At 39.7% G+C, this 13,266-nt stretch overlaps 1 protein-coding gene across 12 annotated transcripts in view; it reads right to left on the bottom strand.

Moving 5' to 3' along the window:
- The window catches only part of LOC118800430 (vacuolar protein sorting-associated protein 13B-like), a 402,625-nt gene that overhangs the window by 342,378 nt on the left and 46,981 nt on the right, over positions 1–13,266 (bottom strand). For all 12 annotated transcript variants that reach the window (XR_005006236.1, XM_036560640.1, XM_036560641.1 and 9 more), the window contains exons 9-16: positions 9,468–9,563; positions 9,100–9,222; positions 6,726–6,863; positions 5,697–5,784; positions 4,116–4,301; positions 3,685–3,854; positions 3,405–3,599; positions 128–249 (exon numbers count right to left, since the gene is read on the bottom strand). Coding sequence is in view for 11 of the 12 variants with exons in the window: in XM_036560640.1 (XP_036416533.1) it covers positions 128–249; positions 3,405–3,599; positions 3,685–3,854; positions 4,116–4,301; positions 5,697–5,784; positions 6,726–6,863; positions 9,100–9,222; positions 9,468–9,563 (1,118 nt within the window). In the remaining variant the exon portion in view is untranslated. The remainder of the gene's footprint in view (positions 1–127; positions 250–3,404; positions 3,600–3,684; positions 3,855–4,115; positions 4,302–5,696; positions 5,785–6,725; positions 6,864–9,099; positions 9,223–9,467; positions 9,564–13,266) is intronic.

Consider the following 13,266-nt stretch of genomic DNA (forward strand, 5'->3'; position numbering starts at 1 on the left):
TACTACTTCATTCAGGATGGTCAAATCTGCACTAGTTTCTATTCAACTTTGATGAACAAGAGCCATTGTGTGCATACGTGTTTGTCTGTGTGCATAGGGCTACAGGCATTCATGACGTGTCCCTTACCAGTACATGGGCAACTGCAGTATCTTTCCATAGAGAGCAGTACTAAAGGATGGAATTATGGGTAATAGTGGAGGTGTCCCCTCATTATCCAGTAAGGTCAGTCCTGCTTGCAATTCAAACACCTAAAGAGAGAGGCAGTCAGAGAAAGAGAGAATTACTGAATATAATTCTAAAAGCCTCTTTTAAGTATGAAATAACACCTGCATGAGTGCTGCTGTTCCACCCCACAGCAACACATCTTCCATCACACTTCATCTACACACCGCAATACTCACCCCTGGTCCTGGGGGTCTCATAACCCTGATGTGTTAAAAATTCTGAGTAGAGCTCCGAAAAGTACCCCGAGACGCATTCAGGTCAATGGAATAGCGAAGTAAGTGCACATGTATATAGATTCATGTATACTGTGTGTATATCCATAACCTTATGCATTGTGTGGGTGGGTGGGTGTGAATATGTGTGTATTGAGAAACACACCATTGTTAACCCTGCTGTGACCCCCAGATATGCACAGCATGCATATGTCTAGGTGCTTGGGATACATCATAACTCTAAAAACCACAAACCTCCACACCTCCAGCTGCACACCTCATTTTCTCATTTTACCACACATATATGCGTGTATGTGTAAGGAGAAAAATGAGGTATGCAGCTAAAATATTTAGCCTTAGCAAAATCAATCTGCTTTAATATATCAAACATGATAATTATGCAATGACAACACACCAGAAGTACTGAATAGTACTAAATAAATAACTAATGCTAGGGATGCTTCTAAGGCCTGTTTCATATGTGTGCTTCACCCTGGAGTGCTGGTCAGAGGGAAAAAGAAATCCAAACCTACAGGGCCCTGTGTGTAAAAGTGAGACCCCACAATAACATCCAAAGAACTGCAGGCCTCAGTTGCCTCAGTTAAGGTCAGTGTTCATGACTCCACCATAAGAAAGAGACTGAGTTCCAAGACGAAAACCACTGCTGAGCAAAAAGAACATAAAGGCTCGTCTCAGTTTTGCCAGAAAACATCTTGATGATCCCCAAGACTTTTGGGAGAATGCTCTGTGGACTGACGAGACAAAAGTTGAACTTTTTGGAAGGTGTATGTCCCATTACATCTGGCGTAGAAGCATTTCAGAAAGGAACATCACACCAACAGTAAAATATGGTGGTGGTAGTGTGATGGTCAGGGGCTGTTATGCTGCTTCAGGACCTGGAAGACTTGCTGTGGTAAATGGAACCATGAATTCTGCTGTCTACCAAAAATTCCTGAAGGAGAATGTCCGGCCATCTGTTCATGACCTCAAGCTGAAGCGCACTTGGGTACTGCAGCAGGACAATGATCCAAAACACCAGCAAGTCCACCTCTGAATGGCTTAAGAAAAACAAAATTAAGACTTTGGAGTGGCCTAGTCAAAGTCCTGACCTGAATCCGATTGAGATGCTGTGGCATGACCTTAAAAAGGTGGTTCATGCTCGGAAACCCTCCAATGTGGCTGAATTACAACAATTCTGCAAAGATGGGTGGGCCAAAATTCCTCCACAGCGCTGTAAAAGACGCATTGCCAGTTAGCGCAAACGCTTGATTGCAGTTGTTGCTGCTAAGGGTGGCCCAACCAGTTATCAGGTTTAGGGGGCAATCACTTTTTCACACAGGGCCCTGTAGGTTTGGATTTCTTTTTCCCTTAATAATAAAGACCTTCATTTATAAACTGCATTTTGTGTTTACTTGTGTTATCTTTGTCTAATATATATATATATATATATAGATATATATATACACACACACACACACACACACACACACACACACTCTGTGTAAAGGTCTGGCATGATTTCTGGAACTCTGGCATTGGCTTTTGATCAAATTTAGTATTGAAAGTATTTAAAGATCTGCTTGTAGCAGTTTTACTGAGACTTTCTTGCTCAGGAGCTGTCAGGAAGTACATGTGTACTTGCATGGCCAGCGAATGCTATGGAATGAAGATTAAATGTCAATTTTTTTAACGTACTCCCAATGTCACTGGGCATATTCCTGGGGGTACACACAGTTTGAGAACCACAGTCTTAGATAGATTGAGAATATTTTTAGAAAGAAGAATTAGCGCATTATTTTCTAAAAATTAAGGATAAGACAAATAGCATTAGCATTAACAAGCTAGGGCAGGGTTCAACATGAACAGCAGCACAAAAATTCACTTGGCCGGTTGAGAAAGTTCTATTTGGGGTGGGGGGCACTGTGTGTTAACAGAACAACTAACTGATGCCAAATTCAATTCATTAGAACATTTAACCCCTTGCCACGCAAAAAAAAAGATCTTATTCATTTGCGTCTCCCGTCAAAACAAACCCATGGTATTATTTGTTGACAAGTGACAAGTGAAAATGTCAGTGAAGCGTGATTATGAAGCAAAGCGAGTCCATAGCTTCATTCTCTCATGGAAAACTCATTTTTCATAGGTTGATTTTCACTCCTCTGTATTTGAGATGTTCCATAAGGTTTGTAGGGAATGTCCTAACAAGGCTGATAAGTGTTTTTATTTTTGCCAGAACTTTTAGAAAACAGACACTCGAGTGTCACGTCTCTCACATTTCATGCATAGCAGAAACAAAAAAGCTGCTGGCATGTCTGGAATGCAGGACATGTGCATACGGTGGATGAACAGTGATTCCATGCTGACCAAGTTAGTAACAACAGCATATCACATGTTTAAAAGAGAAAGACCAACTATCCACATGAAATAGACATTCAAATTAAAAGTGGACTGTAACTTAGTAGCCAGTACTGCATCAACATATTGTTAAGATTTTTTGCCAAGATCCATCAAAGCATCTATGGCAGCCAATTCTAAACCAATGTTTTGTTTTCCAGTCTCAAATTCTGGCTTTTTTTGGAGCTAAGCATTAAAAATTAAATGGCTTGCAGAAGGTAACGTTAAAGTTATAATATTTGCTAAATTATGTATTCAAAAAGAAAAATTAAGTAATAGTATAATGTGAGAACGCACACTTATTGTAAGAAAAAATAACCTAACTAAATATATTAGCTAATATTGTAGGAATAAACAACCTTAACTAAATATAATAGCTAATGTGTTTTTATTTTTATTTGAAAAATACTTTAAAATACAAAGATCTGGTCAGAACAGTAGAATTTTGGCTCAGTACAGTGAACTTTTGGGTCGCTTGCCTGCCTGGGCAAGTTGGGAAGACAGTTAACGTTGAACCCTCTAGGGTAACAAATAGTCATTGGAATCCTGAAAAAGACAGCGTGTGTGTGTACCTTCAGGTAGCAGTGTGTGTAGCAGTGGTGAAGAAGGTTGTCTGAAGGCTGGCCGAGGCTGCTAACAGTGCGAATGAGCTCAAGGCCGTACATTGGCACGGAATGTTCCAGATTCACCCGCTCTACTTGCAGACGAAATGCGGGCAGTGGTCTCACTGGCTGGTACTGTGGAGCAGACATCTGCAGAGTCGAACTCTGAAGGAAAAAAACGTGAATGTAGTAACTTCTGACCCAATACAGCAGGTAAAAGTGTCCTTGTTTTTATGTATGTGTGTAGTACCTTTTGGCCCAAAATGGCTGGAATTAACATGTGCAATAAGTTGAACTCTGCCATGGCAACAGTGATAGAAGCCTTCAGCAGTGTTAGACACGTCAGACGCGTTGGGATAAACTCCTCTAACACTGCCACCTCCTCCTCTCCAGCAACCACCCTGCACTCCTCCACCATATCTGTTCATCCAGGAGACAGAGAGAGAGGAGATAAAATTTTATAATGAAATAATATGATACTAAATTGTTTTATAAGCAAATTAGAGAAGTCACTCTTGGCACTCCAGACAAGAACAAAGTGCAGCACTCACTTGGCTTCAATTTGTCATGTTAAGCTCACCTAACCAACATTTCCAGCGTAAAGTTAATCTGGCTAAACTTTCCAGTGTAAACTTTCCAGTGTAAAGTTCTCCTGGTTTGGGTCTGCAATGTAATACTCACCTGGCTTGTGTTTGCAGTAGGGTTCATACTCGTGATCCATGGCACAAGTGAACATCTTGAGGATGCGATGGACGGCACTGCTGTGAAGCTGCAGGTCCAGAGGGCCAATCACCAACCGTTTCACTGAAGTCTCCTGAACCAGTGGAACTGGGTCCACTTTACCCACTGCTGAGAAGTCCTGTGGCCCTACAGCACACACAAACAAACAAACAAACAAACACAAAAAAACACATGCAATTGTTAAATGTAAGCTGGAGAACAGTCAAACTTGAGCACACACACAGATGGAGTCTCCTGGACCAGCACTGTGAGCCACAGAGCAATAGATTTACTGCTGACTGACACTATTGCCTGCAGAGACACCTGTAGGAGCAGCAATGAACTACGCACACTAGTGATGAAGATTCCAAATGCTCATACTCTCTCTCATTCTCTGACTCTTTCTCACTTTCACAACTGTCTTGAAATTCTATGCTGTTGTAGCTGTTCACTGTCCACCTGCAGCACTCTCTAATAAAATCAGATAAGCGGAAAGTAAGTGAAGAGCAGAGAGGGCAAGAGGGAGGAGAGACAGAGAGAGGTGGATCAGAGAGTGAGATGTGAACCGGGTTTTTCAGAATGTAGAGTTGGAGAGATCAAATTCCCACTTGATTTCTCAAGATTAAACATTCAGTGGGCAATGGTACTTCCTCTTCTCATTCCGCTGGGCCAGATTAGACCTAATATCAAACATCTGGCCACTCGTCCAGCCTCAGAGGAGTAGGCAGAGGGAAATTAGCTGAGATTTAGAGCATTAGAGGCCTCTTCGTTTGCTTCTCGCCTCTCGCCGCTGGCATTATTGGGAAGTGAAGTCAGCGTAGAGCACGACCCCGTTTTGGGTTTCGTTTGTGCAAAGTTGACGCCGGTTGCAGAGAGGAGTTGACAGCGGGTCAAGCACAATACTGCCTCACATCACATTCCTACAGGAACACGCAATTTCAGCTGGACTAGAAGAGGCAGAGAGACACTTATATGCACCTCAGAAATTACCCTGACAGCTAAGACTGACACTATCTATGTTTGCTTTAAATGCAGATAATTATCTGAAATTGGAGGTTGCCATAAGGCGATAGAAGGTTCAGGGGGTAACAAAAGTAAAAGATTTAATATTCATACTACACCCAGAGGCTCTAACAGCATGTAGAAATTATTCTCTCTCATTTAACATCTTGAAAAGATAAAAGTTGATCAGCACTAAGCAGATGAATAGCTCAGGGTAGAGCACCAGGGGCATAATAATATGAATCTCAGGATTTTGATAAGACAGACAGACAGTTAACGTAGAGAGAAGACAGACCGATTAAACGGCTCAGGGCAGCTTGCCAGTGAAACTGGTATCATGTCCTGCTGGTAGGTAGTGTGAAATTCAGACCAAATGTGCCAGAATGCTACTTGCTGTCACACACACAAAAGGTTACTTCTGCTAAACAATCACACATTAGTAATAAAGAAGGAATACAGAAGAGACAGCACACAGGAAAAACAGGAAGAGGGAGGATGTGTTGAAGGACGAGCCAACAGCATAAGAGAGTGGGACAGTACCTTTTCCACTAGCATTCTCTAGCACGTAGAGGTAATCCATGTAGAAAGCCCCAAAACGATGCATGCCTGCTGCTTCAGTGTAGGTCTCCTGCCACACACAAGAGCAGAGTCAGCAGGTTAAAGCTACATGACACAGCCAAACATAGCAAAAAGCCACACCAAAGATGGGACAAACAGTGGTGTGAGGGGTCAGGGATGAAGGCTGAAGGAAGGACTCTTCAGGTGAATAATGCAGATTCAAAAAGACAACGAAAGCCAACACATTACCAGAAAAGAGAATGAAGTCTTGATTCTGGCAGCAAGACAGTTCTGTTTGCCTTTTGAGTTTTCTGTTTTCGTGGGTACATGAGTCCAGTCCCAGTCCAGTCAAGAGAAGCAGCAAAAAACTACTGAGCAAGAGCAATGCTGCTGTAACACTTTTGGTTTTACAGTCAATTCTACAGTTTTTACAGGAGAAAAATGTTGCAGGAATCTATTTTGTACATTATTCAGAAATGAATCTGTTAACCGGTCATGCTGAAGACGTTCATGGCAAATGTGAATTTGTGCGTACTGGTAAAATACCATTTGAGGGGGGCAAGTCTGATACAAAGCCTGAAGATTACCAGCAAAGACAGGTTGGTAACAAACCGTGTTTTGAATGAAAAAATGCTAAACAGTGGACGAGAACCTTAAGCTTCTCAAACACCACTGGGAGAATCTTTAACCTTACCAATCAGCTAACCAGTTAATCAGTTAAGTAGCCAGCAGGCAAATGGGCTGTCCTACTCAGCAGTCATATTCTGCAATTCCACATTTTTAACCAGAGGTCTTCAAGGTCAAATTTGGACACTGATTCCTGTTTTCCGTCCTGTATTTTATATTTACTGGCAGTTAATTTAACTGTTGATGTACCTGATCATACCTACCAGTAACTGCAAAATGTTCCACACCATGTTAACCAGGATCATGATATTAACAAGCACCAGGGATGTCTTCAGTGAACAATATTGATAATGAAGATGATTATGATGGGGTATGCATTGATACCTTGTGAAGGTTGCCATCAAGTATGAATTCAGCATGAATTCCATTGTTTTCTGGACTACGGTAGTCAAAGAGTGAGTTGGTTAGGTAGGTCATTCCTTTAGAGCGCAGACTTTCTCCACAGTTGAAAAATACAGCATCCTGCAGTAAAGCAGATCCACAACAGACCTCTGAGATCATGCAGCATATATAGGCCTATACCAATAACCCAAAGTCAATACCTTTTGACTTTTTCCTCTGAATATCACAGGAAACTCTAAATTATGAGGTCATTAAAGGGAATTTCACAGATTTTTCTAAACAATTAAATCATTAGTATGTCAACTAAGTCATTCTGAGTGGTTTCATGTGAAATACACAAACGTAATTGCTCAAAGTAGTGATCATAGGAAGCAGATGTTTGAAAAGTTTAATACCTCTGAAAGCTGCCTTACAAAAAGTTACTGAATGAAATGGTTACAAATATGCTGTTTGATGCCTGTGACACTGTTTTACAGTCATATACATAGTACATCGTTCACATAGTTTTGCGATAAACTGTTGACCTACAATGTATTCTTTTAAATCCATTCTGCTTGGAGAGGTACATGAAGGGTGTTGTAAGGCAAAAGAGTACCCAAGGAAAGCTTATTTTGTTACAATTTACCAATATTTTACCAATTTCAACAGTACATATAAAAATCTGAAGACACGTAAAGGTTAACTGGTGCTTTTGGATAGTAAATATGCATCACCACCACTGTAAAGAAATTTGAGCCGTTATGTTTCTCTACAATTAACCATTTCACATACAACCCCTCTAAAAGACTTTGTTTATCTCAACCACTGAACTATTCTGACATTTTGGAAAATCTGTGGAATTACCCTTTAGGCAGCTGAAAAATGAACATTTCTACATAAATGCTATGAGCAAGCTAACACTAATTGACACCACTAACTATACTACCTAACTACACTACTTCAACATTGCTACACATTAAATGTCTAAATTTTGTAGACACCTTCCAATTACTCCTTGCTGTCACAGGAGTTCAACTGCACACACACATTCGCCATAAAACATCATTACAAACAAAATATTACACTCTGGAGCAGCCATACGTATAAAAATGTCTCCTTGTCAGCTAAAAGGCTGTTACTGCAGCAAAGAGGGGGACAAAACTCTATTGAAATAAAGATTGGATGAGCAGGCATTTACAAACTTTTGGACATATAGTGTGTAACTCTAGCAGTGGTGGACAAAGTACACAAACCATGTACCTGAGTTAAAGTAGGGATACCCAAGGTAAAATATTACTCCAGTAAAAGTAGAAATCCTCCCTTTAGACCTCCACTTGAGTAAAAGTGAAAGTACTAAAAGATTAATTATGGCTCTAATGTCCTATTATCATTTTTGTAAAAAAACTCTTGCTTTATCAACTCATTTTAGGTGAGAATACTCTAGTGTCACTCTTGTAACACCAATATTTTAATAGAATGTCATTAATTAGTCTGACGCTGATGTCTATTAAAATTATCAAAAGCACAAAACACTGAAGGCAAACAATTTCCATTATGTAGAACCAAGTGGCAATGAAATAACCTTTGCGAACAAGCAAATTTCAGTTTAAGATTTATTTGCAACTTGGTTACAAGTTTAAATTTAATAAAAAGTAGTAAAAAGTAAGATATTTGACTTTGAAATGTAGTGGAATAAAAGTAAAAAGTCACCCAAAATGGAAATACTCCAGTAAAGCACAGATACACGAAAAAACTACTTAAGTACAGTAACGAATTACATCTACTTTGTTACTGCCCACCACTGAACTCTAGTCAAACAAACAAGCTATAACCTGCTACTGCCAAAGTCATTTAAACACCACATTTGACAAAGCTTGCTGATATGCACGGTATTTTGATGAGCTGGCTAGTGTTATGATGTCAATTAAACATGAAGGAGTTCTAGCTTGCAGTTAGCATATTTGTAGGATTAATTCTATTTCAACTACCTATCAAGGATTAATCCTATTCTGACTACCTAACAACCTCACAATTCAAATGATAAATGTGATATTCAGAGGGAAAATGTATGTAAGATATAACATATAGGTTTTGAAACCTGATGGTTTTTGCAAAACACCATTTATTTACCCATAGAGAAAAAAAAAACAGCATAGACCCAAGACTAATCTGAATGCTAATGGTGAACTACAAAACTCATGCATATATTCCATATTTTGCACAAGGGATGATGAGGGGGATTGCAAGTGCTGTAACTGCAATGTATGGATGTTTTTTTGTTTTGTTTTGTTTTTTTAGCAAAAAGGAGCATATCACCATGTACATGAAAGGTCTCTGTTCTGTGTGTGAGTGAATATGCTAAATGTTTGTGTGTTACCTCCTCCTTTCTGCCCATGTTGTCCTCAAAGTCCCACACTCCCATAATGCCTTTGAGACACAAAGCCCTGCAACCAACTACCCCAATCTGACAGTCAAAAAACAGCTCTCCCATCATCAGAGCCTAACACACAGAGAGAGAGAGAGAGAGAGAGAGAGAGAGAATAACCTATAAATATTTCTATGTCCATAGTTCTGCTCCTATTTATGACTCAGCTGAAGACTGATTCACATTAAAAGAAGGAATGTTAAACACTATAGGAGTATGAAGCAGACAGCAAAAGGGACTACATAAGGAAGAGCAGGACAAGAAGAATGAGAAAACAACAGATAGACAGAAAGACAGAAAATATGAGGATGTCTTTTTACCTCCACAGTGATACCTTCTTGTTCCACACACAGCACCTCCTGTGACTTCACTTTCTGAGGGCTGTAGTAACTGCTATCAGAACTACCTTCAGTCAGCTAGAGAGAGAGAGAGAGAGAGAGAGAGAGAGAGAGAGAGAGAGAGAGAGAGAGAGAGAGACAGACAGAGAGAGAGACAGATAGAGAAACAAAACTCTAAAACATAGAAGTGGATAATAAAAATGAGATAAAACACACAGGCCTCTAAAACTGTCAGCCCATGCAACCCTAACAGAGAGCTCTACTGATCTAACTAGGGATGTCAAGATATGCATGTTGATATTTTTTGTTTTTTTTCCTAATACGGGATCACGAGATGGTACGGGCTGTGAATCGAATATATTTAGATCTTATGCTAAAAAATGTGTGATATCGGGAATAGTTTCTATAGCTCTATACCACAGTCCATGATATTCCAAAAACAGTGAGAGTTTAAGACGTGGCACAACTGTAAAAAATTCCACCGCGCAGCTGACAGTACAAAACTGACACTGGAAAAACTGGTTTGGTTAGCTCACATAGACCACTGTAGTTGTGCATCATTTTGTAGCCCTCGTCATGCTAGGAACTCCGGGTCTAAGCTCCATATCACTATGGCCAGAATGAATAGGGCTTTCGAAAAATCGCCTCCATCACACTCCGTGTTAAGTAAAAATTTTCAGAACCCGTTTTTCTCCCGAATACCAATGGATCCTCCGAATTACGAGGCTGTTAAAGAGCTATAATACTAATATTGCTACATGCGAGCTAAAGAAATAAATAAGAAATAAATAAATTGGTTCGTGAATGACATTTAACGTTTTAATGTTAGCAGTTCCTTCCGCCAAATTATAGTTCTTTAACAAGCAGCTTGTTGCTATGTCAGAGTAACGAACTCCGCTCACTCGCTGCACAGTATGCTGTAAGCCTCGCCTTCTGAAGTACGGACTGAGCCATAAAACTGCCGCAATATCAAGTTTAGCTCAGTGTTGTCATTTTTTGCTTAATATTAATATTAATGTTGATTGATATTAATGTTGTTTTGTTCAAGCCAGTCTGTAAAGCATCTTACAGCCCATTTTGTTTGGCAAATGGTACTCGGTTCATTTCTGGCTAATTCCAGGTTTTTTAGGTGTTCTTCTGTCACAGCTGCCGACTGAAAAAGCTTGCTCAGTGGAAATGACAGTTTCAGAATTTAGTGTAGTCTCATCTTCAGAGTCTGACCAAATCGGCTGTAGGTCAAATGTAATCTTAAAAGTATCCATTTTCTGTTTGTGCGCAAAGTAAAAAGTAAAAACATTCAAATAGCTTAAGCGTCTCCTACAGCTGTCAAAGTCGTTGCTTAGCAACGGTGTCTCAGCAGAGTGATGTAGTGTGCTGTTATGGTGAAACATCATGGTTAGAACACTTCTCAACTAATCATCTTGTGTGACCGGAACTAACTGTATATGAGGCTGAAGTTAGTTCTTATTCGCAGCTTCCGATTCGTTTGGCTCCTTATTCGCAGCATCTTATTCGCCGGCTGAAGTTAGCTCCTTATTTGCGGTTTCTCTTTTAGCGAATAACAGTAAAAAAAAAAAAGTGTTCATAAACGCTATATGCTGTTTTCATTTTTAACAGACTCAGAGACACTGATGATGGAGACATAATAATGAAGGAGTTAGAAATGTGTACCCTGTGACTAAAAAGGAATAAAATATTTCATTCTGTAAATACGTGATTTCCTTCAATTCATTTCCAATGTTTAATTTCATTGCAGTAAAGTATGAGACTGAAGAAAAAATTAAGGGTGAGTTTATAAATTAGATTTAAAGCTAATCTAAATCTAAATTTAATATGATTAAATTGAATATTTTTTCCAATCTCAGACGTGTCTGGCAATATGGCACAATGAGTAATTACTGTGTGCATTACTGCTCTATGAGCCATGTTACCGGTTATTTTTATTGTAGTAAATCAGCTTGGGCCAGGGCAAAACCATGTTTTCCTTACAGTGGGAGACTGGATCTCTGTCTGGGATATGTAATTATCCTGGCCCGAAGTAAATAATGCCTTCAGTATCCACTTGGAATTTCAGCTTCCTAGTCATTTCATTGTGTGCCATGTTACCAGTTATTTTAATGTATTAAATCAGCTTGGGCCAGGGTAAAACTAGGTTTTCCTTACAGTGGGAGACTGAATCTCGTCTGGGATATGTGAATATTCTGGCCTGATGTGAATAAGGCCTTCAATATCCACCTGGCATTTCAGCTTCTTATGCATTTACCTGTGTGCATTACTGCCTAACGTGTCATGTTGCCAAGTATTTTAATGTATTAAATCAGCTTGGGCCAGGCTAAAACCAGGTTTTCCTTACAGGAGGAGACTGGGTCTCTATCTAGGATATTAGGGGTGCGGGAAAAAATCGATTCTTAGATGCATCGCGATGCGGACGTGAATGATTCTGAATCGATTCACAAACGTCAAAAATCGATGTTCTAATTATTTAATTTATAATGTAATGTTGACGGAACTTGGAAGTGCGGAAGTGCAGCGCCCAGACAGTCTGTGGCGGCACATAACAAAAACAAAACTGGATGAGCAAGAAATCCGACCGGCTCCCTCTACATTAAAAGCCAGGTTAGGTCAGGAGTCACAACACAAATGATAACAAGAGCCATTTTGACCTTTCAACAAAAATCAAACCACCTTGGGAGCCGCAACATTTAATGTCCAGTATGTGATAATGTCCTAGAATAGGCTAAACAATATAAACAAAAACGCAGATTTACTTCGCTCTGCTTTAAGCTTTAGCTATAGCCGCTATCCTCCCATCTCTGCCAGAAAACTTTTCCTCAGAAGTAGATCAGTTAAAGGTCTCTCAACGTTCGACTGTTTAACGAGGCTGAAGTCGCTTCTTATTCTCCAGCTTCTTGTTCGAATTTCCCCGTGCCACCTTAAATTCTAACTGAGGCGCCGAATGTAAATGCAGCACCATTTAAGGTGGAACGGGAGAATTCGAAAGAGAAGCTGACTTCAGCTTCGCCACTTTTTAGTGTGTGACAGTCTCTCGTTGCAGATTTAACGTACCAGGAAACCAACCACGGTGCTTATAAATGCAAATAACGCATCGCTGCTATGTGAGCTGCAGTCTGCACGCCGGTTCTCAGTCGTTGTGAAACAGGGCTTTCGCACTATGTTGCACACGTCCTGTCTCAAAGATACTTTACTGACACAGCGATCCCCCCCGTCTCTACAACGAGACCAAAACCGAAGTTATAAAATCACTAAAGAAAACGGGTAGAATAGCTGTAACATGTGCTGCGTGGACATCCACTGCCACTGGATCTTATTTCACCGTAACTACTCATTTTATGAGTAGCAGCAGCTTCTCGTGCTCCAAACAAGAGCACTGAATGAGAGTCTTCTAGTTCACTTGCCACATCACTTCCATTTGTTTTATCAAAGATATTGGAAGTAAATTTATTATGGATCGTTACAAATACTTTGCTTTAAAAGTACCAAGTCACTTTCAATAACAATAACGCCGAGTCACTTAGTCACTTTAAAATGTATATTGTCTCTATATTCTGTATATATTTTGAGTATATTTAATATATTTCAGTTGTTTTTTCTTGTATTTTTATTTTTACTTATTTTCTTTCTGTAGAGTGATTACTTGTGCCTCTCCACAAGCATTTCAAAGCATAAATGCATAAACGTCCTGACATGATGTATAGGTGACAAATAAACTTGAAACTTGAACTCGAAACTTGAGCTCACACAGTGAGAAAATATAAATGCT

The sequence above is a fragment of the Colossoma macropomum genome, unplaced genomic scaffold (genome assembly GCF_904425465.1).
Source record: "Colossoma macropomum unplaced genomic scaffold, Colossoma_macropomum, whole genome shotgun sequence".
In the NCBI taxonomy this organism is placed as follows: domain Eukaryota; kingdom Metazoa; phylum Chordata; class Actinopteri; order Characiformes; family Serrasalmidae; genus Colossoma; species Colossoma macropomum.